Source organism: Epinephelus lanceolatus, chromosome 18 (assembly GCF_041903045.1).
Source record: "Epinephelus lanceolatus isolate andai-2023 chromosome 18, ASM4190304v1, whole genome shotgun sequence".
In the NCBI taxonomy this organism is placed as follows: Eukaryota; Metazoa; Chordata; class Actinopteri; order Perciformes; family Serranidae; genus Epinephelus; species Epinephelus lanceolatus.
The window spans coordinates 20,488,918-20,515,079 of record NC_135751.1 but is presented as its reverse complement, the minus strand read 5'-3'; the positions used below and the strand labels follow the sequence as shown (position 1 = coordinate 20,515,079).

Here is a 26,162-nt window from a genome sequence, read left to right as displayed (position 1 = left end):
ATCAATTTGCAGTGTTTGAAAGAGACTGTATGTAAATGTTAAGTGTATCTTGAAAGAAGACAATGCATGTAACAGGCAGAACTTGACACGGCATTCCAGAACGTCAACAACCAATGCACCCAGGGTACCTTTGGTCCATGGCCAAAACGTCAATATGTGACGAGATCGGAGTGAGAATGTGTAGACCTGCTAGTATGAATAAAGTAACCTTACCTTACCTTACCTTACCTTACCACCAATGTGTGCTGAGTTTCATAGTTCTGTCTTGTTTCTGATTGGTGCATTGCGAGATGTTAGAATGCCCATTGTATAAAATGTGGAAAAATTAAGTGGTTCAAACCCGGTTTTGAATCTGAGTTTCAATATCAGGCATCTATTATAAACCAAAAATAATAGTTCAAAAAATATGTTGATTTTCAGCAAGTAAGGTGGTATTTAAAGATAAGAAAACTTCTCATTCATAGACATTGAAGATTTTGAAAGCACAAGAAATTGGCTCTTGGGGCGTCGGTAGAGTAGTGGCTAGTGCCAGCGCCCCATGTACAGAGGCGAGGCATTGCCTCGCTACAGCAGCCGCAGGTTCAAATCCGGCTCGTGGCCCTTTGCTGCATTTCAGTCCCCACTCTCTTTCTGTCTCCCCATTTCACCTTCTGTCCTGTCAATAAAAGGCAAAAAGCCAATAAAAATAATCTTTAAAAAAAGAAATTGGCTCTTGCCAGGCATTGAAACAGGGTCCTCAGACTGAGGGGCAAAAGAAAAGATCTATTTTGATGTTGCTAAGCAGGGCAGTTTTGATGATGTCAGGGTCATTTGTAACACAGTTTAAAATTGTCCCCAATCATACCACCCATGACACAAGCTACCCTGCTGGCTAGAAACAATGCGGCTAATATTTGACAAAGACATCAAATGTTAGACAGCAGTGTGGTCACTGAAATATTTTAATTCATAGACATTAAAGGATAAGAAAGTATGAGGAAAATACTGTAAAGGGAAAAAATACTTTCAGTCATCAACTGTGACTGCCTATCCCTAAAAACAACTTGAAGGTGGGGGGTGGGCTGTGGCCGATCCCAGCTGACTTTGGGTGAGAGGCAGGATGCACCCTGGACCAGGCTGAAACACTGAAACAGAAAACCATTCACGCTCACATTCACACCTACAGACAATTGAAAGTCACCAATTAACCTAACCTGTGTGTCTTTAGACTGTGGAAGGAAGCTGGAGAATCCAGAGAACACCCACGCTGTTAAGGTGAAAACATGCAAACTCCACATTGAGGGGCTCCAGCCGGCTGGCAGGTTCGAATCCAGAACTCTTGCTGTGAGGCGACAGTGCTAACCAGTGCACCACTGTGCCGCCAATAACTTTCATATCTCAAAAATAAGTCTTGGCAGAAAAACTTTGACAAGTATGAGACATCAGTTTGTCCTTCGGCAGGCGCAGAGGAATCATCACAGACCATGTGCTTAATGAGTTCAGTCGTGTTTCTAATGGATGCAGTTTGAGATGTTACAATTGCCCCTGGTCTCCCCTACACATTGTGTTTCTATATGATGATTTTTTGGGGGACTCATAAGTAATATTTGTTCATGTAGAGCCATAGCATATAAAACTAGAAATATTTCTTTATTTCATGTGAGTGCAATGCTTTAGTCTCCATATTTTGTTGCGGTTATCACAAATGTTCAAGTCTGTTTCGTAGCAAACTGGACCATCCAACCTATTGATCTAAATGAGGTCAGAGCAACAGAGAAAGAAATATTAAAAAAAAGCTTTTGCATACAGTGGTGGTGCAGTCTGTGGGACTCCAGACAATTAGGAAATAATGCTAATATCAGCAAAACCAAGGGAGAATGCTTCTACTGTAATTTCCCATAGTGAAATGCTCAGTCGTGTTGGTGCTAAACTGTTAGTCACAGTGCAACGTCACACTGGGTTATTGGCTGTCAATAGTGTATGCGCTGACACACACTGCCATTCACTCGCCCAACCCCCCAGCTGTAAAAATAGAAACCATTTTCATATAGTCAGGTTTGTATTTATAGAAACTGTATGACCTCATCATCAACACATCAAATAGTCACACACCGTAGCATCATCTGAACACGTCATCTGATTGATTCCAGGGGCAGAGTCACACCTCACATCACCACTCTGCTGGATTTTGCTCATCTCTGGTCACTCTGGTGCTGTTTCAACACCATGGAACAAACAAAGCTGAAATGATTAAGCTGACTAACCAACTTGTTGACTGACAGTAAACAGATAGGCGACAATTATGATAATGACCTTGACTAATTGTTTGTCATTTTTTCAGCGTATTAGCTTCTCAGATGTGAATATTTACTAGTTTTTATGATAGTAAACTAAAAATCTTCTATATTTTGACTGTTCTGACAGAAAATACATTTGTATGTGTTTTATTGGGCTTTCGGGAATAATTATGGACCCTTTTCACTATTTTCTGACAGTTTATACTGTAAACATATATTGATTATTGGAGAAAATAACTGTCAGACCTTTAATGAAGCAATCTCGATGTTGGTCAGCTACATTTTAGATGTTTCTTTAGCTAGTTTCAGCCAGATAAGACAATTTGAATGAAGCATCCAAAATGGTTCGTACCGATTGAGGATCCAAATCTGGGCAGGATAAGCTGCTTCGGAATAAGTTGAAATCAGATCTGGGCAGGGTCTGGTCTGGATCCGTAATCCTTAAATGTTTTGGATCCGTCTTACTGTGCAAGTGGACTCTGATCTGGACCCATTTTGTGGATCCATTCTGGAGCGTAGTCAGGGAATGATAATGAAAATGGTCTCAGTGCTCCTATAGATGAAATAATATTATCATGCGAGAATTACTTGATAGACAGAAGAAAATAGATGCCAATAAAAAAACAACTTTACAACAATTGAGCACAATGTAATAGTTCGACACAGGGTCAAAGGGACACCTGATAGTTGAAACTGTGTTTAAGTGGTTCAAAATTTCTAATCTCATTGTATAGGACCATCTAATATGGAGTGAACATGGGGTCCTGTGCAGCCTTGGTTATAATGTACAGCTTAATATCACAGAAACAATCAGGTAAGAATACAACCTACCAGAAAACAAACACAACCACTAGAGGGCAGCAAAGAGAGACAGCTATCATGGACAGAAAGTATGCTTACACACATGTTGGTTTTTGGCACCTACACACAAACACATTACAAGTCAGACTTCCTCTCCTGCGTGACGTCACTGCCGTGCAGTAGAGTGCTGGTGTTATTTATCAGCCCTCTCTCCTCCCCCTCTGTTCTCCCAGACCTCGCCTGCATGTCCCCCCTGCACTGACCTCATCACGCCTTTGTTGGGAAACAAAGAGTGTTCAGGCATCTGTTTTCAGGAGAAATAAAGACATAGGGTGCCAAGACAGAGAGGAAGGAGGGCCAGGGGAGGTGTAAGAAGTTGAGCTCGACAGACCTGATCAGTGAGAGTCACATAAAAATCAAACAGGGAGCTGCAACAAGTAAATGGACGCCAAACTCCCACACTACAAACTTCCCTCAACCCTTTATCACAACTTGAAATATCCTCTCCAAGAGCCAGTTTCACAGGTTGACGAGCTCCTGATCTCTGTACACTTGCCCTTGTGTCGTCTCCAAGAGTCGTGCCTTTGTTGTTTCAAGGTGGAGCTGGTATTTCCTGTATATCCTGCTCGGTCAACCAGTCACAAGGCCCCACTGCTCCTTCCTGCACTTCTCCCTCAGTTAGGTAATCATTACCCCACTCAGCATCACAATATGATCCCTCTGTACTTTCATATAGACGGCTTGTAGCTGACAGAGATTACTCTGCGCATTTCTTAACTGAACCCAAGCCAAGGTGAATACAGACGAGGTTTAGGCATTGTATAATGCATATACGGGATGTGACTTCAGACAACAGCCCATTAGCTGTGATAAATAAATAAAGAGTAAGGATGCAATGATGAAGCAGCTGAAAAGGAAATGTGGTCTGCTGCTGAGTCCCTCTGGGATGTTCACTCAGCCTGCAAGGAAGAGTTACCAGCATTGCTCTATGGGATAATAAAGGGTCTGTGGTATTCACATATACATTCAGACCTTTGTATCACACTTTGCTGTAATAATCCAACATGCTTCTACCTGTGTATGTTCAGAAATATTTAGATATTAGATTACTTGCAGTGATTTTTCTGCACAGTGATCTGCTGAAATGTAATATAGGAACACTGTTGTTATTTAGGATATGAGATATGGCATTAACAGATTTGTCCTCACAGTGTGTCTCCACTTATTTTGTGCCTGTGCAGCACAATCCCTGTGTGTGACTCTGGAGTGTGCCCAGATCACCTGCTCCCCTATGCGTTTCCACCAGGCAGTGAAAGGGTTAAGTCTGACTCTGCATGCACCGAGCAGGCCGCCCTCCCCTCTCCTCTCCTCTCCCTTCCCTCTCCCTCTCCATCCATTTTTACTGAGTGTGTGTGTGTGTGTGTGTGTGTGTGTGTGTGTGTGTGGTTTTTTTAAGGGGGGCTGTGCCATCTGCAAGCCCTGGATTGAGATATGCACACACACAACTAAGTTTGATAACAAAACAGCACCGCTGCGCACTAGTGTTGGATACATTTTGCGCACACACGGCTTTCCTCTGCGCCTTTTTTTTGTATGTACTCTAGTTCCTCTCTCTCTCTCCGAAAGCTACGGGATATGTCGAGCGGCGGAGGCGTTTCTTCTTCCACCCAAAGCCTCCCCAAGTTGGGACCCCACTGACGCGCTATGACATGAAGGTAAGAGGGAAAGTGGAAGCAGATAGGAGGGGGTTTATGCGATTTATTCTTTTCTCCTTATTCCTGTCGAGGTTTTAACTTTTAAACTCGGAAGCATAGCTGAGTCACGGTCACATACTTCACCTACCCGATCATCCCATTTGACGCAACGTGCATGATAATGGCTCCAGCCGTCCTAGTTTGGGACAGAAAGGACACAAGTTGAATCGAGACTTGTGTTTCCATCCAGCGGTTTTTTGTGTTTTTACGCACATCTGTAGGGCATAATAAAACATACCTGGAAGAGCATGAAGGCCTGATCTGGGAACAGTTTGCTGTAAGTATATAGCGAGAGTGTTTGGGAATGATTGGCTCACTCACAGCAAGGAAAAATGTGTTTGACAGATGAACTGGAAAACCCAGAAGTAGAAAACAGACAAAGTAGATACTTAAAGAATTCAATCCAGTGTTTTATCATGTCAAGGTCACGTTATACTCAAGCTGACTGAGAAATATTTGTTCTCTTGGGAAAGACAGGATGTGTGTTTTGGTTTAAAATATTATGATTTTCTCTATATCACCCAGCCCTACCTCTGTCAGAACACACTTCCTGTCTTTCCTAAGAAAATTAAGATTTCCTAAATACCTTAAAATAATATAGCAATGACACTGTTGGGCTGACTATTTGTACTTTCACAAAATATTAGATAAATAATCAATAGTATTGTAAATATAATAAATAAAGTGTGTAAAGGCAGATAACAGAATAGCCTGAGCAGTCTGGCAAGTTCAGCAAATTACATCATTTTCCTGTAATGCTGCCTTTAAAACCAGGAACAGACAACACTTGTGATATTATCCAAAATCTAAGATGATCTCTAGCCTAATCTCATTTAAAGGTATCAATAATCAGTGTCATAGACAGTTGGGGCCACTGAAAATGTTGGGGTGGCACACCAAAATGAAAAGCTGTAACTGAATTTTAGGAATTCATGTTACGCTGTTGTTGTTGACTACAGGCTAGTTGAAAACTATGTGGAGAGTTTAGGAATCGCACACTATTTGGTGTCTTTTTTGAGTTAATATTACTTACTATCTAATTGGCATAGACTACCAGTACAGTTAATATGTTGAGTTCCACAACAATCCTGTTTTAATGTGTTACTTAATATGTACATGTGTTCGGTAATTCATTGTTCTTCAAAGAGGCTGGTTGTCCCTGTCCTTAAAAAGACAAATACACAGCTTTAGTTTGAAGGAGAACATCGATTGTAAAGAAAAAAAGGAAGATTAATTGTTAAAAAGTCTTCTCAAGTTTAGGGAGATTTGTGGGTACCCATAGAACCATTTTCATTTGGATGTCTTGAGGTGAGAGTTCAAGAGACCCCTTTAAAAATGGCCATGCCAGTTGTAACCTCACCAAAATTTACCCGGAATTCGGAGCATTATTTAGCCCCGTTCAAACAAACTCGACAGATATAGTTGGCACCAGTGGATGCCTTATGTTGTGTTCACACCAAACATGTCCCATTACTGGGGCAAGCTTGATCGCTAGAATATTTTGTGTTGACCCGCTTCATACGAGCTAATAACTGGCGTCATACGCTGAATAGATGAATTAATTCCTGCTGGTACGTCCCTGGCCTCATACATCCCTGGAGGATCTCAATGCTGATTGGCTATCGCGGCATGAATTGTTTGCTGGAGTTCCGATTTTCCAACTGTAACAAATAAGGGTATGACACGAAATCGCACTACTTGCTTAATTTGCGTATTTCGCATCATTCATGTTGCGTCCATCTCGCCGCCTGGCGGGAATTCATGTCTAATTGAGTCTTTACATTGACTTACACGTAATTCTCACGCATGAATTGTTTTATTCGCACTGGGTGTGAACACAACATTAGGATGACAAGTCTCACAAGCTACCACTACCTTTAGACTAGTTTAAAAGATAAGTGTGCCACAGCCTCTTATAAAGGACAGTATTATCAGCCTTCAGTCATCCTTGCCAGAGTGCCTACGAAGGGGGGGGCAGGGGACATGAACCCTCTGGCCCCCACCGTTGGAGGCGCCACTGAATATCATGAGGATGTATCGCCCAGCCCAACATTTCTGTGTGTAGTGATGGTGATGGGCAGCTGGTGCCGCCTTCCCCACCAACCCTACTATCAGTCTGACGTATGTGAAAGTAATTTGTCAGATACGTCACAAAATGAATTTATCTTCATTATGGTTGTGAGTACAACAGCAGTGGAGGCGTTCAGATTAGATTAGAAAGCTGGCCAGAAGGACGGTTTAATTGCCACTCTGATCTCTCTTGTTACAGCACTCCTCTCTCTGTGATTGGCAGCATTAAAACCTCTGCTTAACCAACTTGCATTTACAGGAAGGGCTCTTTTTAACCGACTATCCAGTTTTTCCTCACACAGTGTACGAATCGGGAGTTAATGGGACTGAATGGCTTGGGTTGGTCACCACTTGAGATTTAACCTGTGGTCAGCTGAGCCACAAGCATTTTGTCTCTTACAACCACTTCACCATCTATTTACAGCTCTAGGAGCTCTCTCATAGTATGACTGATGTCGCGGCCCAATGTAGTGCTGTCCCCTTTTATTCATAGTATCCTCACAGCCTGTATAACACTATAATGTTTTTAGTTTGCTTTCTTTATTATAGTTTCAATGTAATAAATCAGTTTTGTCATATTCAGTGTTCCACCCCCTCAAGGGTTAGATATCGATATATTTTAAAGCCCATCTCTCATTCCATGCCCCCTTTTAATATTTTGGAAATGCTAACTCATGACACAGCGCTTGACTCTTAAGTGAGGGGGATTGATCCTGCATGTTCATGCATCTCAGCTCTTAGTTAAATAGGTGAGGCAGGTCTGGGAGTGGAAAGTTATCGGTTCAAGTGACTCACTGGAAAAGCAGTCCAACATCCAGGCCAAAGTGATAGGTACTGCACCGTGCACTCATATTGTCTTGATTATTAATGTAAAATCTTTAAAAATAGCAACGTATTAGTGATTCTGGTCGACTACTGTGTGTGTATCTGTGTGGGAGTTACAGTTTTGTGAGTCTTCAGATGCTTTGAAGGCCCTCTGCTGCTGCGGTGATGTAATCAGGTCACAAAAACATGGGAGGTGGAGCTCCCCCGCCCCCCCCCCAGTTTCACTCCAAGGTAAAACACAGATTTCTACCCTAGGTTGGGTTTGCAGTCCCTCGGTCTGAAACTAATATTTGATTTTCAGGGAAAGAAATAAAAATATTTCTGAAAATTGAATTTAGGAAATAGCTGTCAAGGTGGTCATTGTTTACTCAGGAGCACTGCACTGTGTGCACTCACACAGATCTCCGCAAGTTGTTTCAGGAGAAACTGAGCTCAGGTTTTGTGTTTCATATCGCTGGGAGGTGCTGAGTTGTTTCTTTCTCCTTCCAAACACAATTACTGAGTAAAAAAAATGTGTGAGAGTTCAGCTGTGGTCACCAGTCCTGTTTGTAGCAGCATGAAGATGGTGGTGTGTCATCTGTGAATATCTGGTGTAAGAACAATAATGTTAACATATATGGCTTTCTGTGAATCTGATTTCCTTTCCAGCAGGAACACACTTGTGGACGTCACTGAAGTTCCCAACAGGAGGTCGACTTCATTGCATTTTTCCACTGAACTGATCTCTAACGAGCCACCTCGCCCGAGGCAACACAGTGGGCTGGCCTGCTGTTAGACTGTCTTTTGCCACCTGTAAACCACCACCGCCATCATGCAGACCTCATCGCTGCGCCGCCAGATGAAAAACATGGTCAACAACTACACGGAGGCCGAGATCAAGGTCCGAGAGGCAACCTCCAACGACCCCTGGGGCCCTCCCAGCTCGCTCATGTCTGAAATCGCAGACCTGACCTTCAATGTCGTGGCATTCACGGAGGTTATGGGGATGATCTGGAAGCGGCTCAACGACCACGGTAAAAACTGGCGTCATGTTTATAAGGCACTGACCCTGCTGGACTACCTGATCAAAACAGGCTCCGAACGTGTGGCCACGGAGTGCCGGGAGAACATTTACACCATCCAGACACTGAGAGACTTCCAGTACATAGACCGAGACGGACGTGACCAGGGTGTCAACGTCCGGGAGAAGGCCAAGCATCTGGTGGCTCTGCTGAGGGATGAGGAAAAGCTGAAGAAGGAGAGGAGCCAGGCACTGAAAACCAAGACGCGCATGGCGAGCAGTGGGTTAGGCTCTGGATCGCTGCCTCCTCCGTACCCAGGGCGTCGCACAAGCCAGCCCACTTCGGCGGGTGCCCATGGGGATGAGCCTGGCCGGTGCAGAGGCTCACCATCCTCCTTTCACTGTGAGTAGCAGGGATATCTTCACAAATACCTGAGCAACACCTGAGTATTTTCTCTGGCATGTGACCTTTCACGTGGTAGGAATGCACACATGACAGGTCATAAATTAAGGTATGATCTTATGGATGATGCAGCAGAATAACTACATTCCTCACCTATGTTTTTCCATTTGAAAATGGCGATTTATAGAGATGCTGTCAGCTATATATTTCCTCTCTGCCCAGTGTTTGAGATGTGTGCATCAATCAGCTCCTACCTGTGATTTCTCATTAAAGTCGATGCTATTTTAATACCAGCAGCACCGTGCAACATTTAAGCTTTGATGAGTATTAATGCTCCTCGTGTCCTCGGGTGTTTCAGTTTTACTCTCCACTGACGGATGGACATCTGCATTCCTCTCATTCTCTTGCTGACAGTCACGTCAGCTAAACTGGATTTACAAAAGAGAGGAGGCCCTGTTTGTGCTTGTTTCAATTTAACGTTAAACCACAACTGGATACCGTGTTTACTTGCTGATCTTATGAGCTGTTACGCGACTACAGAGATGTTGGTGTGGTGGCTAGACAACATGACACCTAACTGATCCCTCTGTCAGTGTGTCAGGGTTAGGAAATCATTGACCTATCAGCTCAAACATACCGTGGAAAAGCATTAAATAGCTGTGTGTAGCATTTGTAAATGTGGTATGTCTGGTGTGTGCCATATACTTTGGCATTTGTGTGGTCTGTGTGGTGTATGGTGTTCATTAAAAGGAGTTAGTCAGTAGCAGAGCTGTGGTTTCATGAAGGCACCGGTAACTTTGATGTCTGTGGCTGGTTTCATGGTGTAAACAGAGACATGCCCACAGATGGGTATCTGCTTTATTTCCTCGAATCCCTCAAAAAGTCCTTTTTCTCCGATTCATTTTCCACTTGATGCGCGTTCCTTGCATATTTGTCTGGGCTAGAATGTGTGCCAGCAGAAACATGTGGCCGAAACCGTTACCACCTCCGAGCCTGAGTCTGCGGTTTAGTGATGGTACAATGGGAGCATGGTTTGTAATGTGCAGGGAAAACATATAGATGTGATAATACCACAAAGTGCTGAGTTTAAATCCTCAGTTTATCAAACAGAGAGAGGCTTTCATGCTGGTTAGCCATAACAATTTCACACTCTGAGAATCATAGCGAGAAACTGAAATCATTTGTCAGTTTTATTTTTGCAATTTTCTCGCTCTGCTCCGTGTGATTTTAAAGATCAAAAGGATGGTGGAGGGGTAGATGAAATGCTGACGGATGGCGTGGGTGGGGGTCAAGAGGTTGGCAGCAGCTAATTGGCAGCACGCATTCCAGCTCAGACGGGGGATATTGAGGGGCAGCACAGTGGAAATGATTAGTTTCTGAGACCTGACTTTGCCAACGTGTGGCCTGCTGCCCTCTTTTAGCCCCGTGACCCACAGCCTGACACCCAGACTGGTATCCTGCCAGCCCCCTCCCTACCCCATCCCCTCCTCCAAACCTGGACCTAAGTTTTGGAACCCACCCAGAGGATTCAGGGTAATAAGGTGGGCCCCACTCCAACCCGTCCATTCCTCTGCCCCTCCACCACCCTAACTCTCCACACAGGCGCTCCATTGTTCTCAGTGCAGGCAGAGTTAGGCAGGCCGTGGCAAGCGATGCCAGCAAAGGCCCTAAACAACGGGCAGTGGAAAAAAAATTAACATGCATAAACAGTGCCAGCTCTTTTCTGGCCTTAAAAATCAGCCTAAAGTGTTTCTTTCTTTGTTTCCCGTTTATTTCCATCTGTTAATGTTTTTGTCTACACCCCTCTGCTCCCCATTCCTCGCTTAACACCCAATCCCCTGTGTTCTTCCTCTGTCCCTGTAGCCTCCTCTTCCTCTCCTCGACTTGCTCCAGACCTGGAGCAAGCTCGGCCCGCGACCAGTGGAGAAGAGGAGCTGCAGCTGCAGCTGGCCCTGGCTATGAGCCGAGAAGAAAGTGAAAAGGTACCTCTAACTAAGACAACACACACACACACTGAGCACACACACAAACCTCTCATCCCGACAGCTCATGCGCCTGACAGAAAGAGGCTTCTCGGCCACCCTGCTGACATGTTATGTTGTAATGCTGAAGTGAAACATTAAATATCTCCCACACACACGTGCTTGGAAACTATCCATCGTGGCGATGAAGCACTCCCACTCCCTGTCTCTACGAGGCCACCATTTCCCAGAACCTTTAACAGAAAGTGATATCATCAACTCTGTCTCTGGTGAATCAGTGGGAGCCATGCTGAAGAATGAGGAAGCTGCGAGTGAAAGAGTGAGAAGCCAGACAGGATGTGTGTATTGATCCACTCCTAAGCATCCACAGCCCATCCTAGTCTCCATGGCAAGGACAGCCGTTGCCCTCTGTGACAGCCACTGTGGGAATATACTACAGTACACAGCACTTTCTGTGATACTCCTCTCTTCTAAATTACCTTAAAACATTATACTTCTTTAAGAATCACTTAAGCAAAATCAAGCTTTTACCTTTCCCTTTGATTAGTCTTCCTTCTAATCCTTCCTGCTTGACCCTAGTCACCTCCCACATTGGATATTGATGAACAGACCCAGCTCCAGATCGCTATGACTCTCAGCAAGGAGGACACTAAGAAGGTATTAGTATGCTGGGACCAGGGATGACTCTTCCTTTGCATCCTTTGCCCTGTAGCACATCTCCTGTTGCTCTGCACACTGAAACCAACCTCACGGCTTGGTCCAGGCCCTTCTGAGGAACAGCTGCATGTACTGCTCACTCTCCTCCCTGTACATGAAAAGGACATGTAACTTTTTCCAGCGACTAATCCAACGATGCTTCATCCTTCAGCTCCACTAACTATTAAATCTCTCCTCTTACTTAAGCAGACACTCACGTCACACACTCTTCTTGAGCAGTGTCGAGGAAGGGCAAAGGGTTTGACCCCTTTTCTCTCCCTGGGACACCTGTAGAAGTGCATGCAATGTGCTGCCAGTTTGTCCAGGCATATTTTACAGTTTTGTAGGCTGAATACTGATTGAAATTTCCTCTCTGGCTACCTCCCTCACAGCCTGCCCCACCTGCACCTCCTGCACTGGAGATGGATGAGGACGCCCAGCTCCAGTTAGCCCTGAGCTTGAGTAAAGAGGAGCACCAGCAGGTAGGGTTCTTGGTGGTCACCAGGGGTGGGGGTTGGGGGACTTTTTGTTCTGGAGCTGTGTGGATTTCAATAATGTAGTGTGTTCCTACCTTTAGAGAACCATCCTCTAGGTTTTTCTCTTTTTTTTTTTTTGGACGATAATCTTCCACTATAAAATGTTAAACTTATTTTCACACCCCTGCTTCGTTTCCTTTTCTTTCTTTTAAGTTTTATATCTGTCACTCTGTTGTATTATCTCTGGCAACCTTTTTACCCCACCTCTCTCTTCCTGTCTCACTCTCTTTGTCTTTGCCTTCTCACTAAGCCACAAAAGAGCTGCCATGATGCTCTGCTCTCTCCTCTCTTTGACCACAGAATTTTCTAGTGTGTGCGCACTGCACTCATCTATCACTGGGTCATGCACTGCCCAGGAAGAATACAAGCTGGCTTTTGTGCTTGTGAGCAGTCGCTGAGTCATAAATATAGTATGATGAGACAATATGTGAATTTTGCCAGAAGCCGTCATGCCCAAAGGTGACCATGTGTTTGTATCTGTTGGCAGGAGCAACTCAGTCGCCAAGGAGATGAGACATTGCTCAAGAAAGCTCTGGAGGAAAGCAAACGTGAGATGGAGACTAAAGGCGGGGTATGAAATATTGGGGTATGGAATATCTCACTGGGGGGTGATGAAATGTGACCGTACATTGTGGTTTACTTTGGTTTTTCCTCATGCTTTGAGAACATGTACTTATAAACCAAGGACTGAAATCTAAATTACAATGCTTTATGGTAATGATCGGCAGGATTATCCAGTCAGATCAGGTTTTACATCTCAACCACTAAATAAACACTGAAAATCTCAGAAGTGTTCTTTTAATAAAATTCATAAATAATTAATTCCAGCAATCACTTTGCTATTAAAGCTGTAGTTGGTAACTTTTATTTAAAAAATATATTAGCCACACAGTACGAGACAGATAATCTGTGAAAACAATCACATCCCTCCTTCTCTTTGTAGTGCTTCTAATGGCTTTTGCAGTCATCTACCGCGGCTGACGAAAAACCACCATTCAGATAGGAGGAGTCTCTGAAGAAGCTGTCAATCACTGCTCATGAGCTGCGGTCAAACTGTCAAACACAGCTCTGATCACATACAAATCAAGATCCTGTAACTGCATCGCCTATTTCTGGCCTCAAATGCTTCTTTAGAAACATATTTTAGTGTACCGTTGAGCTGAATATGAGACCCAGCCACCATTTTGGAAACAGTCGAGCAGAAAAACAAGCACTGCCCACCTGCTGGGTCACAAACGTTCTGTCTTTACAGCTAAACAGTACACTAAAATATATTTTTGAAAACATTTGAGGTGAGAAATAGGCAATGCAGTAACTGAATCTCAATTTATATTTGGTCAGTGCTGCCTAGTTTGACCACAGTTCACAAGCAGTGATTGACATGATTGACAGCTGTGTTGGAGACTCCTCTGCTCTGATTGGTTGTCTTCATTCAGGGGCGGTGGATTCTTGCATATGCCATTAGAAACAGTACGAGGAGGTGCAGATGTATATGTTGTTTTACATCCTTATGTCTGTTACTGTTTTTGTCATAACAGTAGAGCTGTGTTATATGAGGTATGATGTCATTAAGAGAAGGTCAGACAGTTTTTGTTAAATATTTTTTTTGTTATTATGCCGTTTTGTTCATTTACCTGTTTGTTTTTGCCCTGATATCTACATGTGTTGTGATATTGACAGCAGTCATTGGTTAATGAGTACCTGCAAGTTGTGTCGAAAATAAAATTGTGCCACAAATAAAGAAGCAGTATGTGGAGGAGGAGCAACATGATTTTTTCACAGACCATCTGTCACATGTACTACTGTGTGGAAATAGTGACACTTTCAGCAAATATGGCAAAAAGTTATTTTTAAACAAGTTCCCAACTGTAGCTTTAAGGAATAGAGAGCTGAACTGAAGCAAATATTTTCTTGTCTTTGTGGTCAGACTGCCTTCATGGACCTTGTAGACGTATTTGCAGTCCCATCAGATCCGCCTCCTAGTGGCCACCATTGGAACAATGCCGCACACCAGGCAGCTGCTCTCCCGGGGGGCACAGACCCTTGGGACTCCCTGGGTGAGCCTTGAGTTATCTTACCATGCCATGATCATGTTTGAAATATTTATTTAATTACACTTAGAAAATATTTGTCCTTTGAGGACAGAAGCATTTGCAGTGATTCATTTCAGGCCTCTCTCTTTAATTCTCCTCTCTGTTACTAAAGAAGGCAGCACCAACCCCTCGAGAGCAGATCCTCCCTGGATGGCACCACCACCTTCCAATAGCCCTCCACCACCATGGGAGCCTCCAGCCGACCCCTGGGATGGCCCGCCGAATAACATCAACGCCACAGGCCGAGAATGGGGCTTTGTGGCCAGCACAGGTGATACCTGCACTCAAACAGCTCAGCCAAAGAGACATGGCAGACACCACATAGATATTTGAAATAACATATTTAAAATAACAAACCCATAATGTATTTTGGTATTTTTATAGCCTCTTCAGGGGTCGATCCATTCTCAGCACTCAAGGGAGCTGTCAGGGAATCTTCTCCTCGCACTGGAAGCCCCTCAGGTAAAGAATACATTTAATTGTTTTCACTGACTATGTTGACATGCACACGAATATTCCAAAATTATTTTGAATATGATCTGAATTTGATAAGGGTCATATAACGGCCTTTTTTGAATGAAGCATTTTCAAACTAAGACGTGGAATATGCTGGTATTATTCAGGTTTCGGGAGCATTCCTTGAACACGTATACAGCACATTCAGAATATGAATCTCAGCTGGGGTTTTAATCGCAGTTTGCAGCATGTGGCCTCTTGTCTGTTTGCAGTCAGCTCTGTGCATTGACACGGATGCATTGTACACAAACCAGCTAGCCAACAGTTTGCAAAGCTGGGTAGAGATGCATGCCCAAAAGAAAAGCGATTAGTTCTGGTCAGAAGAAAACACACCTATTTTTAAACATTATGAAAGACTTAGATATTAACAGATATTTTGGTATGCAGAAATATCACATCATTGACTTTTTCAAAAAGGTGGTTGAAGGAATGAAAGAGGGAGGCTGTGTTTGTACGGTTGAACAACTCTGCCACTGATGGAAAAGTCCTATGAGGGCATGTTAATCGCAGTATGCAGGGATGCATGTAAATGGGAATATTAATAGAAAATTCATTTTCATTAGCCATGTAAACAGCTTATTAGGAATATTGTCTCTTTTTAGAATAAGGGCAAAACTGGAATATTTTGTGCATGTAAACATAGTCATTGTCATCCTGTGCATCCCACACACTTGCAATGTCAGAACTTGTCTTTTTCTCCTGCTGTTAGATGGGGATCTTTTCGATGAAGCCATGGATGGAGGTCAGGTGAATTTGAATGGGGGAAGGGAGGGCAGCCCTGAGCTATTTGACATGTCACGTCTCGGAGAAAGCCTGGCCGCCCCCAGCCCACGTAAATGCCGGACACCTGAGGCCTTCCTTGGCCCCACAGCGGCTTCCTTGGTAAACCTGGACAGCTTGATCCCAGCCAATCCTCCACCCAAGACCTTGAACCCCTTCTTATCAGGTATTTGTTTTGTTGGCTGTAGATGCAACACCCAGAGGGAAAGACGAGTTGAAACTCCTAACTTAAATCAGCTGTGTTGATAAATTGGATTTCAATAACTTGTCGGTTTTTTTTGTGTCTTCCTGTCCAGGCCTAAGTGCTCCTTCACCCAACAATCCATTCCAAGCTGAGCAGCCCAAACTGACTCTGAATCAAATGGGCTCCGGCTCCATCTCTTCAGCTCCCCAGGGCGCTTCTCTTCCATACAGTGCCTCCTTGCCCCTGCCTACGAGCCACCAGCCTGCCAGCCTCCCCTCGTCACTCACTCACCCCACCCAGCCCGGTCTGGGCTTGCCGGTGGCCCTCCCTGAGCCCTTGTTACCCTTCTCATCAGCCAGCACTGAGGGATCACAGGCTGCGCAGAGCAGTCAGAACCCTTTCTTGTGAGGACCAACTAAACTGGAGAAGATGTCTTATAGAAAAAAAAAAAGGGGGAATGCCATTAGGTTATGCTCTTGAAATATAACTCTTAACTGCAGACTGAACGTCAGTCCCATGGACTTGTATGGAAACCCTATTCTTAGTTGTTTTTATATTGTGTTATAAAACAGTAACCCTTAGATTGATGCAAGCTGGTTCTGCTCCTCACTGCAACACTCTGTCCTCTTATCATATATGCAGTAACACGGTATAAAAGTGATAACGCCTTTGTATCAGAAACCATTAGTGTCATGTAAACCTCCTTTAAGGCCATAACCTACTGCAAACTGAATTCAGAAAAAAAAAACACATACACAAAAGCACAGTTTGATAATATTTTGTCATCACTTCACTCAGCCACAATTACCAGGCGAATGTATTACGGCTTTTTAAGTAGTCAACAAGCCTCCTGCTCACTCAGCTATTTGTGTGTTCGGCTTAGCTGGCTACTGCTGCTGTCATATACAAATATAAAAAATAGATTTCTGTAAAGAGACAAGAGTTAGAGACCTTTCCGATTCTTGAAATGATGCTGCATCAACTCAAGTTAACTTTGTGGAGCTTCTGTTGAACCAGAACTGATGAGGAACATCAGTGTCTACATGATTTTACCATTAGTGCAATAAACTGCTGGGATTAACTGAATGAAATGATAGTTTGGGAGAACTGGAAGTGCTTCAGAATCTACTATAAGCAAGGCAACATTAGAAAATGTATGAATCATGAGTTTTATTCATTGCTTGTGAACCACTGACTCTCATCAAATATAAGGGTATAATTGGAACACTGTTTCATTCTTCAGTTGGTTTTATTGTTTTGTATGTTCTCATTTCCTGAAATCAATACATATCAGGGACATGAAATCATTGCAACTCATGCACACACCCAGTATCCATCATAGAATTTGTCTTTTATGCCCCCTGGTGGTAGTGACTCATAACCACTATGCTGAATCACCTACAGTAATGACTCTTGACGAGCCAAGCTCTTCTAACGTATTCCTCCCACTTGTCTTTAAACTGATGTTCAAGGGCTTATTTTATTTTAAAATGAAGCAAGAGACCATCTTTGTATCATTTCAAACACAGTAAAGTGTCCTACGACTTAAAATGGCCACTTCCCTGCTTTCTACCCCCTCTACTTCTTGCACATGAGGATCATCATGGATCTCAGTAGTTCACTGTTTATGTGTGCAGAATCTGATTGGTAAAAGTGACCAGTATAAATAGTTGTTAACTGAAGGTAAGACCTACAGTAGTGTCGATTTAACAAATGTGAAAAGGTCAACCACACAATCATTCCATCTTGCCATCATCCCACTAAAACATCTCCTACCTCATTCACCCTTACAAACAGTCAGTCACCATTGTTATTTGGTACCAAAGATACACCAACAGTTTTTCAGTGAGTCCAGCATCAAACACATCTTTAAAATTGTGTGTTAACAGTCTTTGCACACTGAGGATACTGACATCTCTTGGCAACAGGCTTGCCTGTGAGATTCCCAAGTCCTGTGAGAGTAGCATCACGTTACAGGGAACAAACATACAATAGTTCACTTGACTATGATGGACTCCAGCCAGCTCAGCACCTCCTGAAGTCCCTGTCCAGAGCGGGCACTGATTTCCATTGTTGTGATTGGCTGAGGCGCAGATGCAATGATGTCATCCATTCTGAACAGGGACTTCATCTCTACGAGACTCATAGTGCAAGGCAAGTCACTGGAGAAAAAAAAAAGAAAATACACAATGGTAACAGCTTTCAACGAGACAAAATTATGATATCGGATATTTTTTGTATTGAACATGCTGACTGACATCTCGCAGGTATGGCAAGCGAATATTGTGATTGGTGTGTATGTGAGAGTCACCTCTTGTTGAACAGAATAAGCACAGAGGCACTTTGCAGAGGCTCAGCAGAAAGTACTGACAGCAGCTGGACACAGGAGGAGGATATCTGAGCAATGTTGGCTGAGTCCACCATGAACTATAACAAAACACAAAGAACGACACATTTATTCAAGTGATTGCAACAGTCAATTCATTTAATTCTGTCAAATGTTGCAGCATGTATACAAAAACATACAATGACAGAGGAGCAGTCTTTGAAGTAACTCGGCCATATAGGGCCCATGCAGCCTCCCAGCTCTCTTAATGTCACCTTCTTCTTCTTCTTCAGTGTCAGGTCTGTCAGGTTGGTCCCTACCTGAGGAGGTTTAAGGAGAGTGAGGGCATTACATGGACGTCTACTGTCTCATCAAATCTGAGCCTGTAAACGTATTAAAACTACCTTTCAACAGGGTCTCTGCAGGTTTCAACAAGTCAAATTTAAGACTTTTTAAGACTTTTTAAGACCATAATGAATACAATTTAAGACCCATTTCACATCGATAAATTCAATAAATTCTCATCGGGCAGCACAGGTAGCCTACTTCAGTTCCGCTTTGTAGTTACGTTATAGCGTCCTCAAAAATCGAAACATTTCAAAGCGAGACTGAAGTTTATGCATGTTTTAAATAAAAGTAACGTCAATAGATTTTTAAGACCTTTCAAAATCGTATTTAAGACCTTTTATGAGATTTTTATTAGAATTTTAGACATTTTAAGGCCTTAAATTCAAATTATTGGATTTAAGACTTTTTTAGACTTTTTAAGACCCCGCGGATACCCTGTTCAATATTACTTACAGTAGGCAGAGTAGAAGGAGGTCCCCCCAGTTCACCTAATCCATGCAAACTGAGCTGTAAATTAAACTTGTTAGGAAAAATATCCTTAGCAGCCAGTGCTGTGACTGTTATCACAATTTAAAGGCACAAAAGCAGTTCAAAATATTATTTGAACAGCTTCCATGATATATTCCATAAGTTGTGAAAGTGGCATTTTGTAGTAATCCTTTTTATAAGGGTATATAATTTATTTTCTAATTTATTTTCCTCCATACCATGTCACTTATTTACCTTGGATGCATGTCTACAAAGTGTTTAGTAACTGAGTATGCACTCAAACTGATGCAAATTTACCTGAAGGTATCAACTAATATGAGTAGAGAAAGATCATTTTAATAAAAATATGGAAAAATGGATAGACAGACGGGTGACAACTTAAAGGAAAATAAATTAGTGGTCTCATCCAGGATGGCAATGCCCCCTTTTATGGAGATGAGGGGTCACGTAATGGTTTCATGAGTATGAAAATAACATAACGTTAAATCATATGCTATGGCCTTTTCAACCACCAAATCTCAACACAATTAAACACACATGTGAGAGACACCTTATATGGGTTTCCTATAGTGTGTAGCCCGTCTTTATGTTTATAATTAACTAGCTATAGCGAATTGTGACTTAGGTCACTACTAACGGTTCTACACTAGGCTATCGTCAGCTAGCTAGCTATAGCTACGTTAGCTACACAACACGTTGACATACAGTAACAAATTAATACTACTTTAATTAATTAATACTACATTCAGTCGGGTATAAAGGATATTTTGTAGACGTTTCAGCAGCAACGTTTTTCCGACACCAGTCGCTCCAAGAAGCAAACAAATTTCATTGCTGCTCATCTCGGTTTTCAAGCACAGACATAGCAAAGCCTGAGCTAGCACGTAGTTCATGTAGCTTTATCTGACACCATGGCGACGCTCACGTGACCGCGATAAGTCTCTGTGATAGGACGAAGAAGAAATCAGTCAATTGCTTGTTTCTGATTGGTTACCATTCCATGCAAATACCGGAAGAAAAACAAGTCGAACGTCCAGAGCAGAGGAGCAGTGTCCCATTAGTTCAGACGACGGAAACACACCAAAAACACGTCGAAAACGCCCCTTTAACTTCTGTGAGTGCGGTTGCACCGCGCTGTTGATAGTAGCACCACTACAGCTCCACTAAAATTGGTTTTGGGAAATAACCATGGAAGCTAAATTAAAGAAAGAGTTGGGGACATCCATGCTGAAGTCCACTGGTCACTCAGGAGGTGGATGCATCAACGAGGGCCAGAGTTATGATACTGACCATGGGAGAGTGTTTGTGAAGATAAATCACAAGAGCGAGGTATTTAATCATTATTGTGTTATATTTTAATTCATTATAGTGACAGTTACTTGTGTCATAGCCGGCTATACATGCCCCCGAGCTACACCCTCTGAAAGCCACACAGTATTTGATTGCCACTGAACTTCGTGCACACGTTGCAAAATGGAGACGTATCTAACTGCGTAGTAAGCACATGCAAACTAGTGTAACGTTAGATCTGTGTTACTGCATTGCTTACCAGCCCAAATCCTTTTATTTATTTATTTATTTATTCATTTATTTTCTATTCAGGCCAAATTGATGTTTGATGGGGAGATGGCCAGTTTGGAAGCCATTTTACAGACAGAAACTGTTAAAGTCCCCAAGCCTGTGAAGGTGATTGAGCTTGACACAGGAGGATGTGTACTTGTGATGGAACATCTGGACATGAGAGGTCTGAGCAAGTAAGAGCTCTCTCATACAGTGTGTTTTTCATGCTGTACCAGTAGCATGGAGGGCAATGTGAAATCATTGTAGGAAGTTTGCTCTTTTTTTAATGAAATACTTTAATTCCATATCCAATGTGCAGGTACTCGAAGCACCTCGGAGAGCAGCTGGCAGACATGCATCTTCACAACAAGAGACAGCTAGAAAAATTAAATAAAGAGCAGCAGACAGTGGGTAATTCACCTTGCCATGACTTGCCATTGTTACACTGAATAACAGTTAGCTCTCAAAATTTAGATGAGAGTTTACTGCTGATTGATAAAGATATTCTGCATAACCTATTAAATGTACACAGGAAAAGGAGCTGGACAGTCAGATGTGGCTGTTGTTGAGAAGTTTGGCTTCAGTGTAACTACATGCTGTGGATATCTACCACAGGTAAAAATGTGTATGTGGCCTTAAGGTTGTTGAGATGTTACAGTTGCCCTTAGAAATATCACTGTAGCTTTCATTTTTCCCCCTCACCTCCTCAGAACAACGAGTGGCAGGATGACTGGGTGACATTCTTCTCACAGCAGAGACTGCAGCACCAGCTCAACATGGTGGAGAAATCCTATGGAGACAGAGAGGCCAGAGAGTTATGGGCCAAGCTACAGGTTCACCTTCCCTCAAATTCACTTTTCATGCATCCTTATTACAGTTTCAGTAATCTGACTCATAGTGTTTCTGTCATTTACAGCTGAAAATGCCTCAGTTCTTCAAAGATATAGAGGTTGTCCCTGCTCTCCTGCATGGAGACTTATGGGGAGGCAACGTGGCACAGTGTGCAGATGGCCCAGTCATCTTTGACCCATCCTCTTTCTATGGTCATTCAGAATACGAGCTGGGTATTGCTGGAATGTTTGGTGGCTTCAACAGTGCTTTTTACTCTGCTTACCATGAAAAGATTCCTAAAGCACCAGGCTTTGCACAGAGAAACCAGCTTTACCAGCTCTATCACTATCTGAATCATTGGAACCACTTTGGCGGTGGTTACAGGGGTTCGTCAGTAAGCATTATGAAGAGTCTACTGAAATAACTGCACTCACAGTCACTTGTGGAAGCTTCAGAGTCTTAAACTTGAACCAAGTTTTATGTATATATTGACAGACTCTAATTTGTCTTAATAATAGTGTGGCTAATATTTGAATAGACAAATCATAACATTCTAACATTGTAATGTCTTGCATATTGTGTAGACAATACAGAATTAACAGAACAAAGTAATTCTGCCCTGTCTGCTCCACCTAAACCAACCTGGTTTCAAAATGTGATAAACAGAATCCACATCTCTCAGTAACTATCGTAAATTGTATGTTTGCACAAGGTTATATTTATCTAAGTATTGTTAAATTCAGTATTTTCTATGCTGACTTGCAGGTTGCCAAAAGTAAACCTTAACATGCAATACTGTTTGAAAAAGAGGCTTACCTTACACCAAAAAAACTGAGCTCTGGACCAACTTAGGATTTGCTGTGCTATGCTGTGAAACCTTTCTTAATGTTTTATTATTTTTCATTGCCTGCATTCAACCAGCACCCGACTGAATCGTACAGCTGTGCAAACAATATTTAATTTTTCCTAGTGAATGCAATATTTTATTCTACAGAATAACAGCCTGACTATTGATGTCCAGCAGACTGAAACACTGCATACACTGACAAAATGTGAATCCTTGCAATTTTTAATACCTGCTGCTTAGCCAACAGTAAAGCCTAGGATGAAGTGAAATATTTGTCCTGCAATGCTGCATTTGTAGCCTGGTATGAGCACTGCACTGAATGTGACTGTAAGACCTCCATCATCATGAGGAACTCTCCACCCCTCTTACTGATTGTTTGGCCTCCTGCAGTAGCCGCTTCTCCCAGGCTGTTGTGCACCTTGCATCCCAGCACTCGTATGCAACTTAGCAAAATAAACAGACAGATATAAACCTGGCTGTCTTGCATTTGCATTCATATATGCATTATTATGTTGTATGTATATTTTCATTTTATACTCTACTATTTGCAGTTCATTTGAACATGCTCAGAGCTTGTTTTTCTCTGATTTTGGTGCACCCATAGACTTAAGAAGTTTTATTCGTTTTGTCATACTTTAAATGTTTTTTTAGGAAGAAAATCACAATCTTATATGCATTTAACTGACATTATAGGCTGCGTCACTGAACCATATGAATAATAACAACTGGTATGTGGTGGAAGAAGTAAGTATTCAATCTATTTACTTATGTGAAATGGTTAATAATTTGAAGAAACAAGGGTTAGGACAGACTTAAGGAATAGTTATGTATACGTCAAAGGGGTTAACTTTTGGAATGGTTGTGACAGGGAAATAAAACTGTTGACCACTCTGTAAATTAAAAAAATAAAAATAAAACAATGTAGTGCAGAAATAATAAATAAATTACAATAAACTACCACTATATTATCCTAAAAATAAAAAGAGTCCCGTTAGAAACAAGGGTGCCGTCCTGGGAAGTGTGGGTGTGCTGCGGGCTGTCCAAATCTACACGTCATCCAGTCCTCATAGTGCCAAAGGCTGACCTTCTGTAAAGTTCCAGAAAGTCTGCTTGGGGTGCAGACTACAGCCGACTTCACTGATTTAATAACCCACAATTCATTGCAATACGGACGTGACGTTATTAAAAAAAACGACCCAAAAAAAAAAAAAGCAAAATAGTTTCTGCAGCCTAATAACCTCTATAGGCTATAGATGGTAATCAAAATGCATTGTATATTGCAGATATAGGTTGTGCAGTGTAATGCCAAATATATAGAAAATGGCCGAAAAACATCAAAAGCATATCTTCTGATGTAACCACAAGGCCCACCCTATTTATTTAGTCATAGCAGTACTTACAAACATCTCTGTATTTGGATGTCTGCAGCCTATATGTTGCACAGATATGTATTTCACTCACATTATCTGCAGGGACAGATGCGCAGACATAATATAACGGCAGCGACCACCATGTAAATAACTGTAATCGTCGCTCGAACGTTTCCATGGCAACGAGTAAAACAGTCTGGAGCGCTGCAGATTTTACGTGATGACGGTGAACACGTCACAGTACTGCGAGGGTAGGTCCGCAGGTCCAGATGGTGGAGGTTTGGGTGCAGCCTGGGACACCGCGCAGTTGGTATTAGCACCACTACAGTTTCACCAGAATTGGTTTTTGGGGAAATAACAATGGAATCGAAGTTAAAGAAAGAGTTGGGGACATCCATGCTGGAGTCATGTGGTCATGCAGGAGGTGGATACATTTGCGAGGGTCAGAGTTATGATACTGACCATGGGAGGGTGTTTGTGAAGATAAATTACAAGAGCGAGGTATTTAATCATTGTTTTTTTAATATTTAAATTCAATATAGTGACAGTGAGTGGCTTTTTATATGGCTGCAAGCTGCACCCTCTGAAAGCTCAGTAGTTTTGATTGCTACTGAACTTTGTGCACACGTTGCGAAATGGAGACGGATTTAATTTCATAGTAAGTACATGCCAACGAGTGTAGATCTGTGCTGTTGCTTTGCCTACCAGCCCAAATCCTTACTTTTTACTTTTTTACATTTCGTTTTCACATGATTTATTTTGTTTTATTCAGGCCAAATTGATGTTTGATGGGGAGATGGCCAGTTTGGAAGCCATTTTAAAGACAGAAACTGTTAAAGTCCCCAAGCCTGTGAAGGTGATTGAGCTTGACACAGGAGGATGTGTACTTGTGATGGAACATCTGGACATGAGAGGTCTGAGCAAGTAAGAGCTCTCTCATACAGTGTGTTTTTCATGCTGTACCAGTAGCATGGAGGGCAAATAATAGTCAAAAGTTTGTTGTTGTTGTTCTTCTTCTTCTGTTTTTATAAAATACTTTAATTCCATATCCAATGTGCAGGTACTCAAAGCACCTCGGAGAGCAGCTGGCAGACATGCATCTTCTCAACAAGAGACAGCTAGAAAAATTAAATAAAGAGCAGCAGACAGTGGGTAATTCACTTTAACCTCACATGCAAATACAGACAAATGTGCAGAAAACATCTTTCACTCTCTAGACATTTAGATGAGAGTTTACTGCTGATTGATTAAGATGGACTATAACTACAATATGACTGTACAGGAAAAGGAGCTGGACAGTCAGATGTGGCTGTTGTTGAGAAGTTTGGCTTCAGTGTAGCTACATGCTATGGATTTTTTCCACAGGTAAGTATATGAATATTGCATCTGTATAATACTGTATTGTAGTCTCTAAGCATGATTTTCACTCCCCTCACCTCCTCAGAACAACGAGTGGCAAGATGACTGGGTGACATTCTTCTCACAGCAGAGACTGCAGCACCAGCTCAACATGGTGGAGAAATCCTATGGAGACAGAGAGGCCAGAGAGTTATGGGCCAAGCTGCAGGTGCACCTTCCCTTTGGCGCCATCGAATATACTTTACACACATCCTTATTATTGTATCAGTAATCTGACTCATAATGTTTCTGTCATTTACAGCTGAAAATGCCTCTGTTCTTCAAAGATATAGAGGTTGTCCCTGCTCTCCTGCATGGAGACTTATGGGGAGGCAACGTGGCACAGTGTGCAGACGGCCCAGTCATCTTTGACCCATCCTCTTTCTATGGTCATTCAGAATTTGAGCTGGGTATTGCTGGAATGTTTGGTGGCTTCAACAGTGCTTTTTACTCTGCTTACCATGAAAAGATTCCTAAAGCACCAGGCTTTGCACAGAGAAACCAGCTTTACCAACTCTTTAACTATCTAAATCACTGGAACCACTTTGGCGATGAATACAGGCGCCCTTCAATAAGTGTTATGAAGAAACTGCTGAAATAATTGCACTCACAGTCACTTCCTTTGCATCAAACTATTGATGTCCAGCAGACTGAAACACTACATACACTGACAAAATGTTGTTGTGTTTTAATTAATTCATGCAATACTTAATACCCGCTGCTTAGCCAACAGTAAAGCCTAGGATGAAGTGAAATGACTGTCCTGCAATGCTGCATTTGTAGCCTGGTATGAGCACTGCAGTGAATGCGACTAAGACCTCCATCATCATGAAGAACTCTCCACCCCTCTTACTGATTGTTTGACCTCCTGCCACAAGAATGAACACCAGCTTCTTCTCCCAGGCTGTTGTGCACCTTGCATCCCAGCACTCACATGCAACTTAGTAAAATAAACATACATGTATAAACCTAGCTGTCTTACATTAATTTGTGTTGCTACTTTGCTTATATGTGCATTATAATGTTGTATGTATATTTTCATTTTATACTCTTCTATTTGCAATTAAATTGAACATA

General features: G+C 42.4%; 4 protein-coding genes across 11 annotated transcripts; 3 read left to right on the top strand and 1 right to left on the bottom strand.

Annotated features, from left to right (window-relative positions):
• The first annotated feature begins 4,532 nt into the window (after window positions 1-4,532).
• epn3a (epsin 3a) lies at window positions 4,533-17,137 on the top strand. Of its 7 annotated transcripts, none has more exons than XM_033645450.2 (11): window positions 4,533-4,792; window positions 8,378-9,129; window positions 10,993-11,111; window positions 11,691-11,768; window positions 12,200-12,289; window positions 12,831-12,914; window positions 14,271-14,400; window positions 14,549-14,707; window positions 14,821-14,898; window positions 15,662-15,898; window positions 16,029-17,137. In XM_033645450.2, the coding sequence occupies exons 2-11, from the start codon at window positions 8,538-8,540 to the stop codon at window positions 16,322-16,324; spliced, it is 1,863 nt and encodes a 620-aa protein (XP_033501341.1). In that variant the 5' UTR covers window positions 4,533-4,792; window positions 8,378-8,537; the 3' UTR covers window positions 16,325-17,137. The 7 variants fall into 7 exon arrangements, with proteins under 7 accessions (XP_033501341.1, XP_033501343.1, XP_033501339.1 ...); XM_033645452.2 differs by having other exon boundaries at window positions 4,545-4,792; window positions 8,375-9,129; window positions 14,552-14,707; XM_033645448.2 differs by having other exon boundaries at window positions 4,545-4,792; window positions 8,375-9,129.
• Window positions 17,138-17,146: 9 nt separating this feature from the next.
• arl16 (ADP-ribosylation factor-like 16) lies at window positions 17,147-19,981 on the bottom strand. The gene is made up of 5 exons (XM_033644689.2): window positions 19,846-19,981; window positions 19,044-19,099; window positions 18,443-18,562; window positions 18,228-18,343; window positions 17,147-18,078 (listed from the first exon to the last, which is right to left on the bottom strand). The coding sequence occupies exons 1-5, from the start codon at window positions 19,970-19,972 to the stop codon at window positions 17,913-17,915; spliced, it is 585 nt and encodes a 194-aa protein (XP_033500580.1). The 5' UTR covers window positions 19,973-19,981; the 3' UTR covers window positions 17,147-17,912.
• Window positions 19,982-20,089: 108 nt separating this feature from the next.
• Window positions 20,090-22,792, top strand: LOC117268746 (ketosamine-3-kinase-like). The gene is made up of 6 exons (XM_033645401.2): window positions 20,090-20,408; window positions 20,682-20,833; window positions 20,959-21,050; window positions 21,172-21,254; window positions 21,350-21,472; window positions 21,556-22,792. The coding sequence occupies exons 1-6, from the start codon at window positions 20,268-20,270 to the stop codon at window positions 21,892-21,894; spliced, it is 930 nt and encodes a 309-aa protein (XP_033501292.2). The 5' UTR covers window positions 20,090-20,267; the 3' UTR covers window positions 21,895-22,792.
• Window positions 22,793-22,940: 148 nt separating this feature from the next.
• On the top strand, window positions 22,941-26,057 carry LOC117268745 (ketosamine-3-kinase-like). 2 transcript variants are annotated; one of them, XM_033645400.2, is made up of 6 exons: window positions 22,941-24,188; window positions 24,460-24,611; window positions 24,748-24,839; window positions 24,970-25,052; window positions 25,132-25,254; window positions 25,348-26,057. In XM_033645400.2, the coding sequence occupies exons 1-6, from the start codon at window positions 24,048-24,050 to the stop codon at window positions 25,684-25,686; spliced, it is 930 nt and encodes a 309-aa protein (XP_033501291.1). In that variant the 5' UTR covers window positions 22,941-24,047; the 3' UTR covers window positions 25,687-26,057. The 2 variants fall into 2 exon arrangements, with proteins under 2 accessions (XP_033501291.1, XP_078017465.1); XM_078161339.1 differs by having other exon boundaries at window positions 22,941-24,345.
• Window positions 26,058-26,162: the final 105 nt, after the last annotated feature.

Bases quoted from the DNA above. Each gene is read 5' to 3' on its own strand.
- epn3a (XM_033645450.2), top strand. From the start codon at position 8,538: ATGCAGACCTCATCGCTGCGCCGCCAGATGAAAAACATGGTCAACAAC. The intron at 12,290-12,830 runs GTAGGGTTCTTG...ATCTGTTGGCAG, and splicing joins GTAAAGAGGAGCACCAGCAG to GAGCAACTCAGTCGCCAAGG. The intron at 14,708-14,820 runs GTGATACCTGCA...GTATTTTTATAG, and splicing joins GGGCTTTGTGGCCAGCACAG to CCTCTTCAGGGGTCGATCCA.
- arl16 (XM_033644689.2), bottom strand. From the start codon at position 19,972: ATGAACTACGTGCTAGCTCAGGCTTTGCTATGTCTGTGCTTGAAAACC. The intron at 19,100-19,845 runs ATATCCTTTATA...AGTTTAATTTAC, and splicing joins GCTGCTGAAACGTCTACAAA to AGCTCAGTTTGCATGGATTA. The intron at 18,563-19,043 runs GTAAGTAATATT...AAACCTCCTCAG, and splicing joins CTCCTTCTACTCTGCCTACT to GTAGGGACCAACCTGACAGA.
- LOC117268746 (XM_033645401.2), top strand. From the start codon at position 20,268: ATGGAAGCTAAATTAAAGAAAGAGTTGGGGACATCCATGCTGAAGTCC. The intron at 20,409-20,681 runs GTATTTAATCAT...TTTTCTATTCAG, and splicing joins AGATAAATCACAAGAGCGAG to GCCAAATTGATGTTTGATGG. The intron at 21,473-21,555 runs GTTCACCTTCCC...TGTCATTTACAG, and splicing joins AGTTATGGGCCAAGCTACAG to CTGAAAATGCCTCAGTTCTT.
- LOC117268745 (XM_033645400.2), top strand. From the start codon at position 24,048: ATGGAATCGAAGTTAAAGAAAGAGTTGGGGACATCCATGCTGGAGTCA. The intron at 25,053-25,131 runs GTAAGTATATGA...TCACCTCCTCAG, and splicing joins GCTATGGATTTTTTCCACAG to AACAACGAGTGGCAAGATGA. The intron at 25,255-25,347 runs GTGCACCTTCCC...TGTCATTTACAG, and splicing joins AGTTATGGGCCAAGCTGCAG to CTGAAAATGCCTCTGTTCTT.